This window comes from Balaenoptera acutorostrata, chromosome 1 (genome assembly GCF_949987535.1).
Source record: "Balaenoptera acutorostrata chromosome 1, mBalAcu1.1, whole genome shotgun sequence".
In the NCBI taxonomy this organism is placed as follows: domain Eukaryota; kingdom Metazoa; phylum Chordata; class Mammalia; order Artiodactyla; family Balaenopteridae; genus Balaenoptera; species Balaenoptera acutorostrata.
In genome coordinates this window covers 173,105,257-173,120,803 of record NC_080064.1, presented here as the reverse complement: position 1 = coordinate 173,120,803, position 15,547 = coordinate 173,105,257, and the positions used below count along the sequence as shown (strand labels likewise).

The following is a 15,547-nucleotide window of genomic DNA, read 5'->3' as shown; positions in this document are numbered from 1 at the left end:
AGCATAAAATCAAAGATTTTAAGTAATAGAAGCTATTTAAGCTATATCCAATCCTTGGTCTCATAAGTGGGGAAATTGTAGTTCAGCAAAATTAAGTGACGCTTCTAATGTCATATATTTAGCAACAGAATGTGACCAAAATCTAGGCCTCCTGACCTCAACCTTGGGTACATTCTAAGTCCACTTCACCAGTTTGTCCTGTCATGCTCCGTCCATTTTATGGCAGGTCCCTACAGAAGTCTGCCCTTCCCACCACCTCCTCCTACTGGGGCTCCTGTTAAAAGAAAAATCAGAAAGAGCTCTCATATTCTTTCTTGAAACTATCAGGAACCAACTCAAAAGCAGGGTGCATATACCCCAGAGGGAATGCAAGCTGAGCCATCAGAAAGTGGGTAGAAAATTCTAGAAATTCCCTCTTTTAAATTTTTATCTCATATTTATTGCTGTTTGTTTATAATATACATACTATATTAATTGTGTAATATATATATATATATATATATATATAATTTACAAGTAAATATAGGCATATATGTGAGAAAACATTTTGGAAAAAAATTTAATATGAATTTCTGAGCCCCTTGGAGATTCCGATTTACTAAGTTAGGGATAGGATCAAGAATTTATATTTTAGCATCCAAAGTGATTCTGATTCCAAGTTTAGGAACCACTGCTCTAAGGTCATGAGAATTTCTGACCTAAGTAAAGAGGTTAATGAAGTTAACCTCTAAGTTAAGAGGTTGATGAAGTTGGATGTAGGGGTCTAAGGAATACTCTTTACCTTAGGTTTAAGGAAGAAGAAAAAGTAAAATAATTGGAAAAACTACACGTGATCCATGGTTTCCAGTAAGAGCCTCTTACATAAATTCCTGAATTTAGTTGAGCAAATTTTTTCTTCAAAATTTTTCTGACATTAAACAAAGTTGTTTCAGCCAAATCATATATCTGCATCTTCCCAAAGACTGCAATTCAGACTTCATTTACATGCTTTCTCATTGACTTTGTGATTGTGTTCGGAGAACTGTACAGCCTGTGTTTAATTCATATCCATTTCTTTTATAACCTAAATCCACGTTGGACACTTATAATGAAAATTTATTTTCACCTGAAGTTTAGGGTGATAATTGCAATCCAAGATGCTTCTGGGTATTGCCCCTTAGGTTTATTATCTCAAAGATAACCCCAAAATATAAGCTACATAGACGTTATGCTTTATGAGGTCCAGTTTTTATAAAGAGCCACATTTAAAGAAGTGTAGTCTAGTGGGCAAAAAGAATTAAAAAGAAAGTGCAATATAATTTAAAATTACAAATACATGTACCCCTTGACTTGCAATACCACTTCTAAGAACTTGTCTTTTAGAAATATATACATATGAAGTGGCACTTTTATAAGAAAGACTGCTAGTTGCAGTATTATTTGTAATCACAAAAAATTTGAGACAGCTTGATGTCCCTCAGAAATTAAATGATGATTTAGTCTTACAAAGGAATACTCTATGACAATTAGAAAAAAGAATGAGAAAGTTTTTTACCTACTGATTTGGAAAGATCGTCAAGATATATTATTAAGTGAAAAAACCAAGGAACAGAATAGTATATACTACCATTTTATTTAAGAAAAAAGAAAAGAAAAGGAAACATACAAGGCAAGAGGAGACTAAGGTCAGGTGCTTTATGCCTAAGGGAAAATAACATGGTACTAGACTAGAAAATAACACAAAAGACTTTATTTAGTTGGTGGGGGCAGGAGGGTGGAGTCCAGGAAAGGCTTTTCTGAGAAAGTGATATTTAAGCTGGCACTTACAGGAGGGTGGCTGTTAGTGTGGCTAGGATCCGGGGGAAGAAAATCTTTGGTCTGTGCAGAAGCTCTTGAGGAGGAAGAGAGTTCAGTGAGGCCAGAAAGGAGGCTAAAGAGACCACATGGCTGGATCCAGGGGAAGAGGAGGGCATGCAGTGAGCCTGAAAAGGTGACAGGGACCACCCAGCACCATATGGGCCTGGTGGGCCAGGTGAAGGAACCTGGTGTTTCTTAGAGCATCAGGAATCCACTGGAGAAAAGTGATGTGATCCAACTCATGTTTTAGAAAGATCACTTTGGCTGCAACTTGACAACAGGATTTGGAGTGGGATTGGGGAAAGGGAATGGGAAATAGTAGAAGCTGAGAGAATAGCAGCTTATTGCAGTAGTTCCAGTGAGAGGGGATGGAGAGTTGAACCAAGGCATTGTGGCGGAAATGGGAAGAAGTGGTCAGATTTCATGTCTATTTAGGAGGTAAAATCAACAAGACTTGACAGCAAGTTGGATGTGGGTAGTGAGCGAGGGGGAAGTGTCCAAATACATTCCTGCCATTCTGTGGTACTACACTCATTTAGCTGAGCAGTATACTTTCTGGCTTAAGATGTGATATATCTCTGCCCATCCTTAGCACCAGCACAACTGCAACCCCAGGGTGGAGGAAAGGATTTCTTTTTAAACAGAAACAATACAAATGCTGCATTAATATCATATTATGGAGTAAGTAGATTCTGTGGGTCAGTGAGAATTTAATCTTTGCTTATAATATTTTCTGTGGGTAAATGGATTCATAACTTAGAAGTGAGCCTCTTGAACACAATCTATTTATAAGTTGGAATTAGCTTTATAAGGAAAAATATACAAGGTTTATATCTAATTTGTGTTTTGCAGGCCTGTCAGAGAGTTTTCCATGCCAAGAGGAGCAAACACTTTTTGTTACAGTATAAAAGCAAATGTGATTGTCACGGGAGGTAAGAGGACATTTCATGTTACACAGAGATTTTCTACTTTGCAAACAGTGCTCTCCTTAATTAACATAGTTATAGAGTTTCATACAGTTATAGCATTTTACTGCTAGAAAAAACTTTTAGAGAATTTTAAACTTTGCATAAAGTCAAATCTGTCATTCTTTTTCTTTGTGGCTTTTTGATTTGGTGACACACTTAGAAAGGCCTTCCCCAGCCTGTGAATGTGTGAAACAAATTCTCCCATATTTACTATAATTTTTTGTTTGTTTTACATTTTACCTTTAAATCTCTAATCTCTCTAGAACTTGTTTCAATGTGTGAGAGCATGAATTCCTAGCCTGGGGCCCATGTGTGGGCTTTAAGGGAGTCCTACAGCCCCTGCCGCTGAATACTTGTGTATCTATGTGCATTTTTCTGGAAAGAAAGTCCAAAATTTTATCAAATCCTCAAAGGAGTCCCTGACAAAAAGGTCAAGAGCCAATGGTTTAGCATTAACAGAGAAGAGGACCAAGGATAGAGTGTTGAAAAATACTAACATTTAAGGGCTAAGATTATCTGCTGAGAGTAGGAGGAAAGATGACAAATATAAGAAACTTGAGGGGAAAGGTGATGGACTGAAATATTCTTCCGGCCTCAGACTCCTTATCTATCATACTGAGGTTCTAAGACTGTGATGGCTTTCAGCCTGGGCTCTGGAGTCAGACTGTCTAGGAACAAATCCTGGCTCTCTTACTGGCAAGCTGTATGGCCTTGGATAGATTATTTAACTCCTGTATGCTTCAATCTCACCTGCAAGATGGAGCTGATAATAATACCTACTCATAACGGTATTATAAGAATAAAGTACTTACACAGGGTCTTGCACGTAATAAGTCTTCAATCCAAATTTGCTAATACTGATGCTAACAATAACAAAAAAACACACTTACTTCATATGGTAGTGTTTAAGATTAATTGAGGTAAGGTATGCTTGGCACATAGTAGGTTATCAATAATTATTAATTCAATTCATTTACAACACTTAGGTACAATCACTTTGATCAACTTATACAGGTTTTGTTGGAATAAACTGAAATCTGCAGTTCATTAGGAGGCTGTTACAGAAGTCATGAGTGAGATGGTGAGGGTCTGAGTTATTGTAGGCGCTATAGGAAAAGAAAAGGAAGAGTCAGTCTCTAAGACATGGAAAAATAAATTATTCATAAGACCTGGAGACAGAATGATATTGGGGATAAATAAAAGGGAGCAGCCAGCTCCAAGTTTGTAAGGAGGGAAACATAGAAGAATAGCAGTTGCATTGATAATTACATAGAAATTGAGAAGAGGGTGCTTATATGGAGAAAGAATGCAAACAAAATTTCAATTTTGAACTTAAATACTTAAATATCAAGTGTCAATTAGACATCTGAGAGGATATTCCTACTGGTGATGGGAAAAGATCTGGCTGGAGAGAGGAGCTGTTAAGGACTCCGTAGGCTGCCTGCGTGTTGGAGAAGATGAGCTCCCAGAGGCTCCTCAAGGAGATCAGGGTCACCTTAAAGGAAACAAGGGGCATGTAGACTTGAAAGATGTAAATGAGCAAAACAGAACCCCAGACAAATACACATCAAGAAAATGGCCTATACTGGAGATCTGAACTTTAAAAGAGCAAAAAATATTTTAAAAAAGAAGAAGAAACCCTGCCATCAAAAACATCAACAAATATACAATTTGGTAAATGCTTAGAGCACACATATTCACTAAAGGAGGCGAGATGTTAGATGAATAAGTGCTATTGGCCTCCTTCCATGTAAGATTTCTTCAAATTTCTTCTCCCAAAACACACACAGCAGGCAATATTTGGTTTCCTACCAAGAGTATCCTGCCTCAGCCTTGAGGTACACATAATGATAGCTGCACTTTCACTTCATGACAGGGTAGTCTCCTTTGAGGACATAAAGTTAATTTTCTTTCAAGTACACTGTGCATTTAAAGTTTATACTTAAATCCGTCCTCAGCTTTGGGCCTGCCACAACACTTACTTAAAATTAGATTGTGGTTCAAATCTTATTTTTAAAAATTTTATAGTAGTCTACTGGAAAGCAAAACTAATAAAAACAGTGAACTAGAAGATAGAAGAACTGGGTTTAGTCATAGCCTGGCCACTAACCAACTGTATGATTTTCAACAATCACTTAATCTCTGCATGGTGCTCATTTTCCTTATCTGGTAAAATGAAGACGTTAGACTACATAAATTTTAAGATTCTTTTGAACATAATACTATGATACTATTGTTTTAAAAACTTCCTGTTCATAGGGAGATAAACTAAATTGTCCTTTTGACAAATTGGAGCCCAGTTTTCCAATTAGATGTTATTCAATATATAGCCACAGCTTTGTGTATTCAGAAATACAAAGCATTAACTGGTCACAAACCTACATTTCAGTTAAGGACATCAAGAAAAGAAAGAAAGGTGTCTGGATAAGAACCTGAAAAGCAATATGTGGGAGTCAAGGCTTAGACTGGGGGCAAGTTTCCTGACACTCAATACTGATGATTCTAAGCACACACAGGAATCCAACTCTTTAAGCTGTACTAATTAAGGCTATCATGTAGAGAGCTCCACAATGAGATCTATAACACACAAGGGAACAGAAGAAATACTAAAATTAGATGTTTTCAATAAAAGAAGTAGAATGCTTGTATCATAATTTCCTGATCCCCCATTGCCCTTTCTTGACTATCTTGGCTCATTACTTGCAATGGTCCTGGCCGGAAGTCAGAAGGAGGGAGTAGGTGCTCCAAGAGGTGAGGGAAGGAGAGTATATTGGTGGTGAGAGAGTAAGCAGCAAAATTGCCTGAGAATCAGACTGCAGTGTATGCTGCATTCACCGCAGCTTGTCTTCAGTTAGATAAAAGCAATGGCCTCTGTCCTGCTTCAACCTGAGCCCTGCACACAAAGCTTTTGAAAAAGTAGTACTTAAATACATGGCTACGGTGAGATTTGATTTCTAAAATCTGATTGTTCTGAAAGATATGCTGTCACATTTATCTTAACCATTTCCTTTGGACAAACCCTTGTTCCCACACAAAAGAATGCAAAACATAAGAATGGACCTGGGCTTCCCTGGTGGCTCAGTGGTTAAGAATCCACCTGCCAATGCAGGGGACATGGGTTCAAGCCCTGGTCCAGGAAGATCCCATAGGCTGTGGAGCAACTAAGCCCATGCACCACAACTACTGAGCCTGTGCTCTAGAGCCTGCGAGGCACAACTACTGAAGCTCGCGTGCCCAGAGACTGTGCTCTGCAACAAGAGAAGCCACCACAATGAGAAGCCTGTGCACCGCACCAAAGAGTAGCCCCCACTCACCACAACCAGAGAAAAGCCCATGAGCAGCAACGAAGACCCAACATAGCCAAAAATAAAATAAATTTTAAAAAATTACTTAATTAATATTTAAAAAAAAAGAAAAAAGAAACGGCCCAACTTTTGTATACTTTGTAGTCTTAAGTATTTTAGTCAATTCTGGGGAAAAAAGTGTGTTTGGTAATGTTTTGGGACTCAAACCACTTCAGTGCTTATGGATTAAAGCATTTGACTCTCACTAACCTCAGTGTTAATTATTATAAGATCCCCATTTCAGCTTTGAAAACTTGCTAATTATAGTGTTTCTAGCACTCTTACAAAGGCAAGAAAACATTTAGCAGTGTGACTGACAAGCAGCTAATTCTTTTCACCATGTGTAATTTATTGAATTGCCACAGTTATGGAGCCTCTGTTAGTAGAAAATGCAAATCCTCAATAACTGAAAACACATTTTTCTCAGGAGAATACTCTTGTTGATTGCTCCATGTGCAGTATGTAGCAGCTGATGACTCAAAATATACTCTAAAAGCAGATTTGCTAAACATAGTTGAATGTGTTAAATGTGTAGGGACATTTGATGAGCTTGAAAAAACAGAAGTTCTTACAGAAGGAAAAAAAAAAAAGCCAAACCAGGACAAGGTATTTCCTGAGCATTATTTTGGTGAACATCAAGAATTTTTTACCCAATAGTTGTCTCTACTGGCCATTTTAAGAATTAACCTCCTAATTTGGAAGGTCTAGTATATAAAAACAATTATCTGCCATCCCAAATATCTTGGGGACTCTGCATGCATTTGTTCATGTTTCATTCAACAAACATTTATTACACAACTGCTCTGGACTAGACATGATAAACCAAATAAAGATCAGGTTGAATTTCTAATATTCAAGGATTCAAAATCTAAAGTACAAATAAGGCATGTTTATAGATAGCTATAAATTGGAGCATGAGACAGCTGGTTAATAATAATAATAATAATAATGCAGTTGAAATACTGTATGCATTTAGAGGTTAGTATTGTGTCTCTCTGTACATTCTGGGTCCAAAAAGTAGCCACACAGACTATATAAGGATTTCATTACTATCAATGAAAAGCAAGCAGAGCTGGAGGACCTCTGGTAGTAGATAATAGAGAACCTCTGGAAGATTGAGTTTCCTTCACAATGCATATTGAACAAAGCCCTTAGTTTAAAAGGCCTGGACATTTCTCAGGTGGCACTCGTCTATTGAATCCTTCTGCATGTAATATACATGTCATAGATTTTCTTCAGGGGATAGCCTGGTCTCATCCTTCAGGAGTGACAATGCCCATTTCAGCAGTTACCCTGGCCAACATTATCTAGGATGATTTCTGGGCCTGAGGGTTCTGAACATACCTGAGAAATGTGATACTTCTTAGCCATAGACAGTGAAAAACAAATCAGGCAAGATACTGCATTATTGGAATTACTCAGTTTTAATAATGTAACCGATAACCAATTTTACTGGGTCTAAAACAGTACTTTGTTTTATATCTGCTAATTGTATCTCCTGTGAATTGTTTGACTGTATCTTTTACCCATGATCTATTATAATTCTGATATTAAAAATTAAAACTTAATAAAAATTTTATTATCAGATATGTTTATACACACACATCTAGTTATATCATAAAAACTGCCAGCTATTCACCAAACCTATATTATCTCTTACTGGATATACAGCTAGACTACATTTCCCAGACTAGAAAGTGCATTCAATATAGCATCCTGTAATTTCTTGATAAAAATACATTTTAAAACAGTGATTTCTGTATTTGGGCAACATTTATAATATATTTTTATTTGTATATATTTTATGTGTGATAGTGATTCTATTTTTGTTGAGAAAAAGTATTTTCTGAAAATAATTCAAAGTATTTAAATATAAATGGAAAAATGTTATTCTTAACTCTGAAAATAAAATGTTTATTCGTGGGACTTCACTGGCCATCCAGTGGTTAAAACTCCTCACTACGATTTCAGGGGGAACAGGTTCGATCCCTGGTTGGGGAACTAAGATCTTGCATGCCGCATGGTGTGGCCAAAAAAAAAAAGAAAAAAGAAAAAAGAAAAAAGAAGTCTATTTGTAAGAGAGAAAAAGAAGTTAATGGTGACAACCTATAGGGTGTGGAACTAGGGATTATAAGGAAAAAGAGGACATTTTTACAATAATTATACCCTTCCATATTGTTTAAATCTTTTACTATTACCTATATGATTTTAACAATTAATAAAATCTTATCTATGCCATGATAGTAACTGCATATAAATTTTGTATGCTCATAAGTATGTGCTAGAAGGGAAGATGGAAAAACGAAAACAGCTGATTTGTTATAATGGTAAAGATTATGTGCAATTTTTCACTTCCTTTGATTCCTTTTATTATTATAATGCTTGCATAATTAAAAAATGTAGAAACAAAAGAACAGCTGTCTTAAGTTCTTTGGGGAGGTAAAGTATAAATAATACATTAATGCATGAATGAATAGGAAAGTGTTAAATCAAGAAAAGGACTCATAGAATATTTATGAGAATTCACATTTATATATGTAAATAAAATGATTACAAAACAGCCTTGACAAGAAGAAGCAGATCCAAAACAAGGCTAGACTCTTAGCAAGTCAATCATAGACAGCATCCTGGAAGAAATAGACTGTGATTTGATATTAGAAGAAAGATAAGGATATGATTAAGGGTGAGAGAGATTCTTTAAACAGTGACCATCTGCAACTCTGAGAAAATAAATAATCTTCACATGTCCTTCTTTCAGGAGATGATAAAGTGCTCCGGTTGTGGCACCCCAATATCAGCACCAAGCCAGTGGGGAAACTTGTGGGGCACATGTTCAGTATCACCGAGATTGTAACAAATGAGAAAGACCAACATGTCATCAGCCTATCTTCTGCAAAGGTAACAAAAAGAAAATAACAAAAATGAAACAGAACAATTCTTTCCCTTAAAATCAACTATTGGAAAACCTAGAATACATACAATTTTTGACTGAAATGGCTGATAGTCACTGAGAAAAATATTGTCAATTTGGAAAAGGAAATGATAAGTCACTGTGCTCTGTTTCTATTGATTTCAGCATAAGAAAGAACATATTTAAAGACAAGAATGAAAGGAATACAACATTAGGAAGAGAGCCATTATCCTCAATAGTAAAACACAATATAGCCCTCCCATAATCATTAAAGACAGAAAAAATAAGGATTTCTAGACATAGACAACAAACTTACGGTTACGAAACGGGAAAGGGAGTGGGGGAGGGATAAATTAGGAGTTTGGGATTAGCAGATACAAACTACTATATATCAAATAGATAAACAACAAGGTCCTACTGTATAGCACAGGGAACTATATTCAGTATCCTGTAATAAACCATTATGAAAAAGAATATGAAAAACAATATATAATGTACACCAGAAACTAACACAACATTGTAAATCAACTATACTTCAATTTTTAAAAAAGCAAAGAAGGAACAAAGACAGATTTCTGTTGTTATTGCTATTACTACACAGTGTTTTAAATGTTCTAAATAATGTAATAAAAAAAGAAAAATGAATTACACCTATTAGAAATGAGGAGACTGCATATTTGCAAATAATGTAATTGCTGGAAAAATTCAAAAAGTTTTAGAGCAGATAAATTTGGTAAAGTGGCTGGTTATATTGATAATAGCAATTTATAAAAATAAATTTCTGTGTAAGAGCAGAAACAGAAAAAAATGGTCAAAGGGGTAGTAACATTCACGAGAGCAAAAATGTATGAAATGCCTAGAAATAATCTTAACAAGCAATATTCACTATTAATATTGTTAACTACGAAGTTCTTCTGAGGTACTTTTATTTAAGAACATGAATGTAGGGACTTTCCTAAATGGGAGTATTGTACTGTAAAAGATATTCTCCATCAAATTAAGCTATACACTTAATGTTATTCAGGATTATTTAGACATTAGTTTGCCAAATTTAATGTAAAGGTGTTGACATAAAAGAATATCCTAGAAACTTTGGAAAATATGATTACAAGATGACACTTTCCCTATCAGATATTAAAAATTATAGTAAAACCTCAATAAATAGAACAGCAGTCAATGCAGCAGTAGACACATCTATGAAACAAAAGAGAAAATTCACACATGAGTGTGAATGGGAATTTCGTATATGATAAAAGTAGCATTTTAAATCTGTGAGCAAAGGATTGTTTGTTCATTAAATGTTGGGAAAACTGATTAACTATATTAGGAAAAAATAAGTAATCAGATCATCATTTCATAATTAACAACAAAATGCATTCCATACGGATTAAAGATTTTAAATGTAAAATATAAAAACTTAGTAGTCCTAAAATTTTCCAGAAAAAAACACAGGTGAATATTCATGTAGCCATCAGGTAATTCCTAGTCATAACACCTATGGCTGAAGAAAAAAAATAAATGTGACTACATAAACATTCAAACTGTAAATTATTATAATAGCTATCATTTATCAAATGCTTACTAAGAGGCATGCACTGTGCTCATTATTTTACATCACAACTTATTTGATGTTAATAACAACCCTGTAATTATCTCAATTTTGCACATGTAAAGGAAAATGACATCTAAATAACTTGCATTAAATAAGTGTAGCCAATCCTGTATCTGTCCTGAGCCCAGACAGCCTTCCTATACCCATAAAAAAGGATAAAGAAAGACAGCAGAAGGGGGAAAAATGCAACAAAAATGACATAAACTGGAATAATATTCTTGAACAAACAAAAAATGTTAACAAATCAGTAGGAAAAAAGGAGGAGGGAAGAGGGAGATGGCAAAGAATACAGACATGTTCACATAGTACTGTTGGGGGTAAAGCTGGCAAAAATTCATGGGCTAATAAAATAAATTTTTATTCTAATAAAATAATCAAAGTGTCCAGAGATCTATGTAAAAGGATATTCATTGTGCTATTGCTTATATTGGTTTAAAAAATAAAAAAAGAAAAGGAATAAAAAGGAAAAGAAAAAGGGAAGGGAAATATTAGGGAGGGAGAAATTCAGTGTCTAAAAATAAGGCTTTTATCAGTAATTTATTTATTTTCCCTCAGTTTTATTGAAATGTAATTGATGTATAACACTGTATGAGATTAAGGTGTATGGCATAATGATCTGACTTACATACATCATGAAATGATTACCATAATAGGTTCAGTGAATGCTCATTATCTAATACTGATACAAGAAACAGAAAAATACTTTTTAAAAAACTTTGTAATGAGAACTCTTAGGATCTAATCTCTTAATAACTTTCATATATACATCAGTGTTAGCTATAGTGATCATGCTGTACATTACATCCCTAGTATTTATTTACCTTCAAACTAGAAGTTTGCACCATTTGACCACCTTCCTCTAATTCCTCCTCCTCCCAAATCAGCAACTTATGATATATCCTTTTACATAATAAAATTGTCATATAGACTTTCAACATCATATAGATGAATATTGATATGAAAATATATAAACAACATATTATGTAAAACATAATGAAACAGTATGTAAGATATTAACTCATTTTAATATATATATTTGTCTATCATACATTATCAAGGGTGATAGTGATTACATGGTAGCAGGATTGTGGATAGATCTAATTTTTTTTCCTTTTTGTGTTTTTCTTTTCTTTTTCTTTCTTTTATTTGTATCTCTGTTTTTTTGCAAAAACTATGCATTACTTTTATAATAAGGAAACTTTTTAATTCTTAAAATGGTACTGGAAAGATAGTAAAAGTGTTGAGACACAAAAAATAAAACATATTATGAATTGAGACCTGGAATCTCCTCTAGAGAATTTAAAGAAAAGTAAGATATCTTTCTATCAAAAATTCAGGCCGATTTTACTGATTAGGCTCTATAATTAACAGGGAAAGTCAGTCAGGTGACAAGGTGAGGCAAGGACTGTTCAAGCAGGAGATGTACAGAGAGCAAGAGAACAGGCATCTTCCCTGATGAGGAAACTGAACCCAGCTCATCTGCAGTGAAAACATGGAGTCCTAACCACTGGATGGTCAGAATTCCCTTAAATCCCTTAAATCCTTTTAAATTAAAAATTCCATTAAATTCCCTTAAATCCTTTTTAATTAAAAATTTCCCCAGATTGGTTCAAGATGTCAGAGTAGAAGGACATGCTCTTACTCCCTCTTGCGAGAGCACCTGAATCACAACTAACTGCTGGACAATCATTGACAGGAAGACACTGGAACTCACCAAAAAAGATACCTCACATCTAAAGACAAAGGAGAAGCCACAATGAGATAGTAGGAGGGGCACAATCACAATAAAATCAAATCCCATAACTGCTGGGTGGGTGACTCACACACTGGAGAACACTTATACCACAGAAGTCCACTCACTGGAGTGAAGGTTCTGAGCCACATGTCAGGCTTCCCAACCTGGGGGTCTGGCAATGGGAGGAGGAATTCATAGAGAATCAGAATTTGACGGCTAGCGGGAATTGATTGCAGGACTTGGACAGCACTGGGGGAAACAGAGACTCCATTCCTAGAGGGCACACACAAAGTAGTGTGCACATCGGGACCCAAGGGTAGGAGCAGTGACCCCATAGGAGACTGAACCAGACCTACCAGCTAGTGTTGGAGGGTCTCCTGCAGAGGTGGGGGGTGGCTGTGCCTCACCATGGAGACAAGGACACTGACAGCAGAAGTTCTAGGAAGTACACCTTGGTGTGAACCCTCCCAGAATCTGCCATTAGACCCACCAAAGAGCCTGGGTAGGCTCCAGTGTTGGGTCACCTCAGGCCAAACAACCAACAGGGAGGGAACCCAGCCCCACCCATCAGCAGGCAAGCAGATTAAAGTTTTACTGAGCTCTGCCCACCAGGGCAACAGCCAGCTCTACCCACCACCAGTCCCTTCCATCAGGAAACTTGCACAAACCTCTTAGATAGCCTCATCCACCAGAGGGCAGACAGCAGAAGCAAGAAGAAGTAGAATCTGGCAGCCTGTGGAACAAAAATCACATTCACAGAAAGATACACAAGAGGAAAAGGCAGAGGGCTATGTACCAGATGAAGCAATAATATAAAACCCCAGAAAAACAGCTAAATAAAGTGGAGATAGGCAAACAAACAAAAAAAAAATTCAGAATAATGATAGTGAAGATGATCCAGGACCTCAGGAAAAGAATGAAGGCAAAGATGGAGAACATGCAAGAAATGTTTAACAAAGACCTAGAAGAATTAAAGAACAAACAAACAGGGATGAACAATACAATAACTGAAATGAAAAATACACTAGAAGGGGGCTTCCCTGGTGGCGCAGTGGTTGAGAATCTGCCTGCTAATGCAGGAGACACGAGTTCGAGCCCTGGTCTGGGAAGATCCCACATGCCACGGAGCAGCTGGGCCCGTGAGCCACAGCTGCTGAGCCTGCGCGTCTGGAGCCTGTGCCCCGCAGCGGGAGGGGCCGCGATGGTGAAAGGCCCGCGCACCGCGATGAAGAGTGGTCCCCGCACCGCGATGAAGAGTGGCTCCCACTTGCCGCAACTAGAGAAAGCCCTCGCACGAACCGAAGACCCAGCACAGCCAAAAATAAATAAATAAATAAATAAAATAAATAAATTAAAAAAAAAATATTTAAAAAAAAATAAAATAAAAAAAAATAAAAAAAAAATAAAAAAAATACACTAGAAGGAATCAATAGCAGAAAAACTGAGGCAGAAGAACAGATAAGTGACCTGGAAGACAGAATGGTGGAATTCACTGCTGCAGAATAGAATAAAGAAAAAAGAATGAAAAGAAGTGAAGACAGCCTAAGAGACCACTGGGACAACATTAAACACAACAAAATTTGCATTATAGGGGTCCCAGAAGGAGAAGGGAGAGAGAAAGAACCTGAGAAAATATTTGAAGAGATTACAGTCGAAAACTTCCCTAACATGGGAAAGGAAATAGCTACCCAAGCCCAGGAAGCGCAGAGAGTCCCATACAGAACAAACCCAAGGAGAAACACGCTGAGACACATAGTGATCAAATGGGCAAAAATTAAAGACAAAGAAAAATTATTGAAAGCAGCTAGGGAAAACAACAAATAACATACAAGGGAACTCCCATAAGGTTAAAAGCTGATTTTCGGCAGAAACTGTACAAGCCAGAAGGGAGTGGCATGACATATTTAAAGTGATGAAAAGGAAGAACCTACAACCAAGATTACTCTACCCGGCAAGGATCTCATTCAGATTCGATGGAGAAATTAATTTACAGACAAGCAAAAGCTAAGATAATTCAGCACCACCAAACCAGCTCTACAACAAATGCTAAAGGAAATTCTCTAAGTGGGAAACACAAGAGAAAAAAAAGACTTATAAAAACAAACCCAAAACAATTAAGAAAATGGTCATAGGAACATACATATCGATAATTACCTTAAACGTGAATGTATTAAATGTTCCAACCCAAAAACACAGGCTCACTGAACGGATACAAAAACAAGACACACAAATATGCTGTCTACAAGAGACCCACTTCAAACCTAGGGACACATACAGACTGAAAGTGAGGGGATGGAAAAAGATATTCCACGCAAATGGAAATCAAAAGAAAGCTGGAGTAGCAATACTCATATCAGATGAAATAGACTTTAAAATAAAGAATGTTACAAGAGACAAGGAAGGACACTACATAATGATCAAGGGATCAATCCAAGAAGAAGATATAACAATTATAAATACATATGCACCCAACATAGGAGCACCTCAATACATTAGAAAAATGCTAACAACTATAAAAGAGGAAATCAACAGTAACACAATGATACTGGGGTACTTTAACACCTCACTTACACCAATGGACGGATCATCCAAACAGAAAATTAATACGGAAACACAGGCTTTAAATGACACAATTGACCAGATAGATTTAAATGATATTTATAGGGCATTCCATCCAAAAACAGCAGATTACACTTTCTTCTCAAGTGTGGAACATTCTCCAGGATAGATCACATCATGGGTCACATATCAAGCCTCAGTAAATTTAAGAAAATTAAAATCATATCAAGCATCTTTTCTGACCACAGTGCTATGAGATTAGAAATCAATTACAGGGAAAAAACCATAAAAAACACAAACACATGGAAGCTAAACAATTTGCTACTAAATAACCAAGAGATCACTGAAGAAATCAAAGAGGAAATAAAAAAATACCTAGAGACAAATGACAATGAAAACACGATGATCCAAAACCTATGGGGTGCAGCAAAAGCAGTTCTAAGAGGGAAGTTTATAGCAATACAATCCTACCTCAAGAAACAACAAACATCTCAAACAAACAATCTAACCTTACACCTAAAGGAACTAGAGAAAGAAGAACAAACAAAACCCAAATTTAGTAGAAGGAAAGAAATCTTAAAG

General features: G+C 36.2%; 2 protein-coding genes across 13 annotated transcripts in view; one reads left to right on the top strand and one right to left on the bottom strand.

The window, feature by feature from the left end:
• Nucleotides 1–15,547, bottom strand: part of CHML (CHM like Rab escort protein) — a 221,698-nt gene that overhangs the window by 67,646 nt on the left and 138,505 nt on the right. The window lies entirely within an intron of this gene.
• Nucleotides 1–15,547, top strand: part of WDR64 (WD repeat domain 64) — a 157,952-nt gene that overhangs the window by 49,376 nt on the left and 93,029 nt on the right. Inside the window, exons 9-10 of the mRNA XM_028166581.2 lie at nucleotides 2,689–2,768; nucleotides 8,907–9,046. Coding sequence (XP_028022382.2) covers nucleotides 2,689–2,768; nucleotides 8,907–9,046 — 220 coding nt within the window. The remainder of the gene's footprint in view (nucleotides 1–2,688; nucleotides 2,769–8,906; nucleotides 9,047–15,547) is intronic.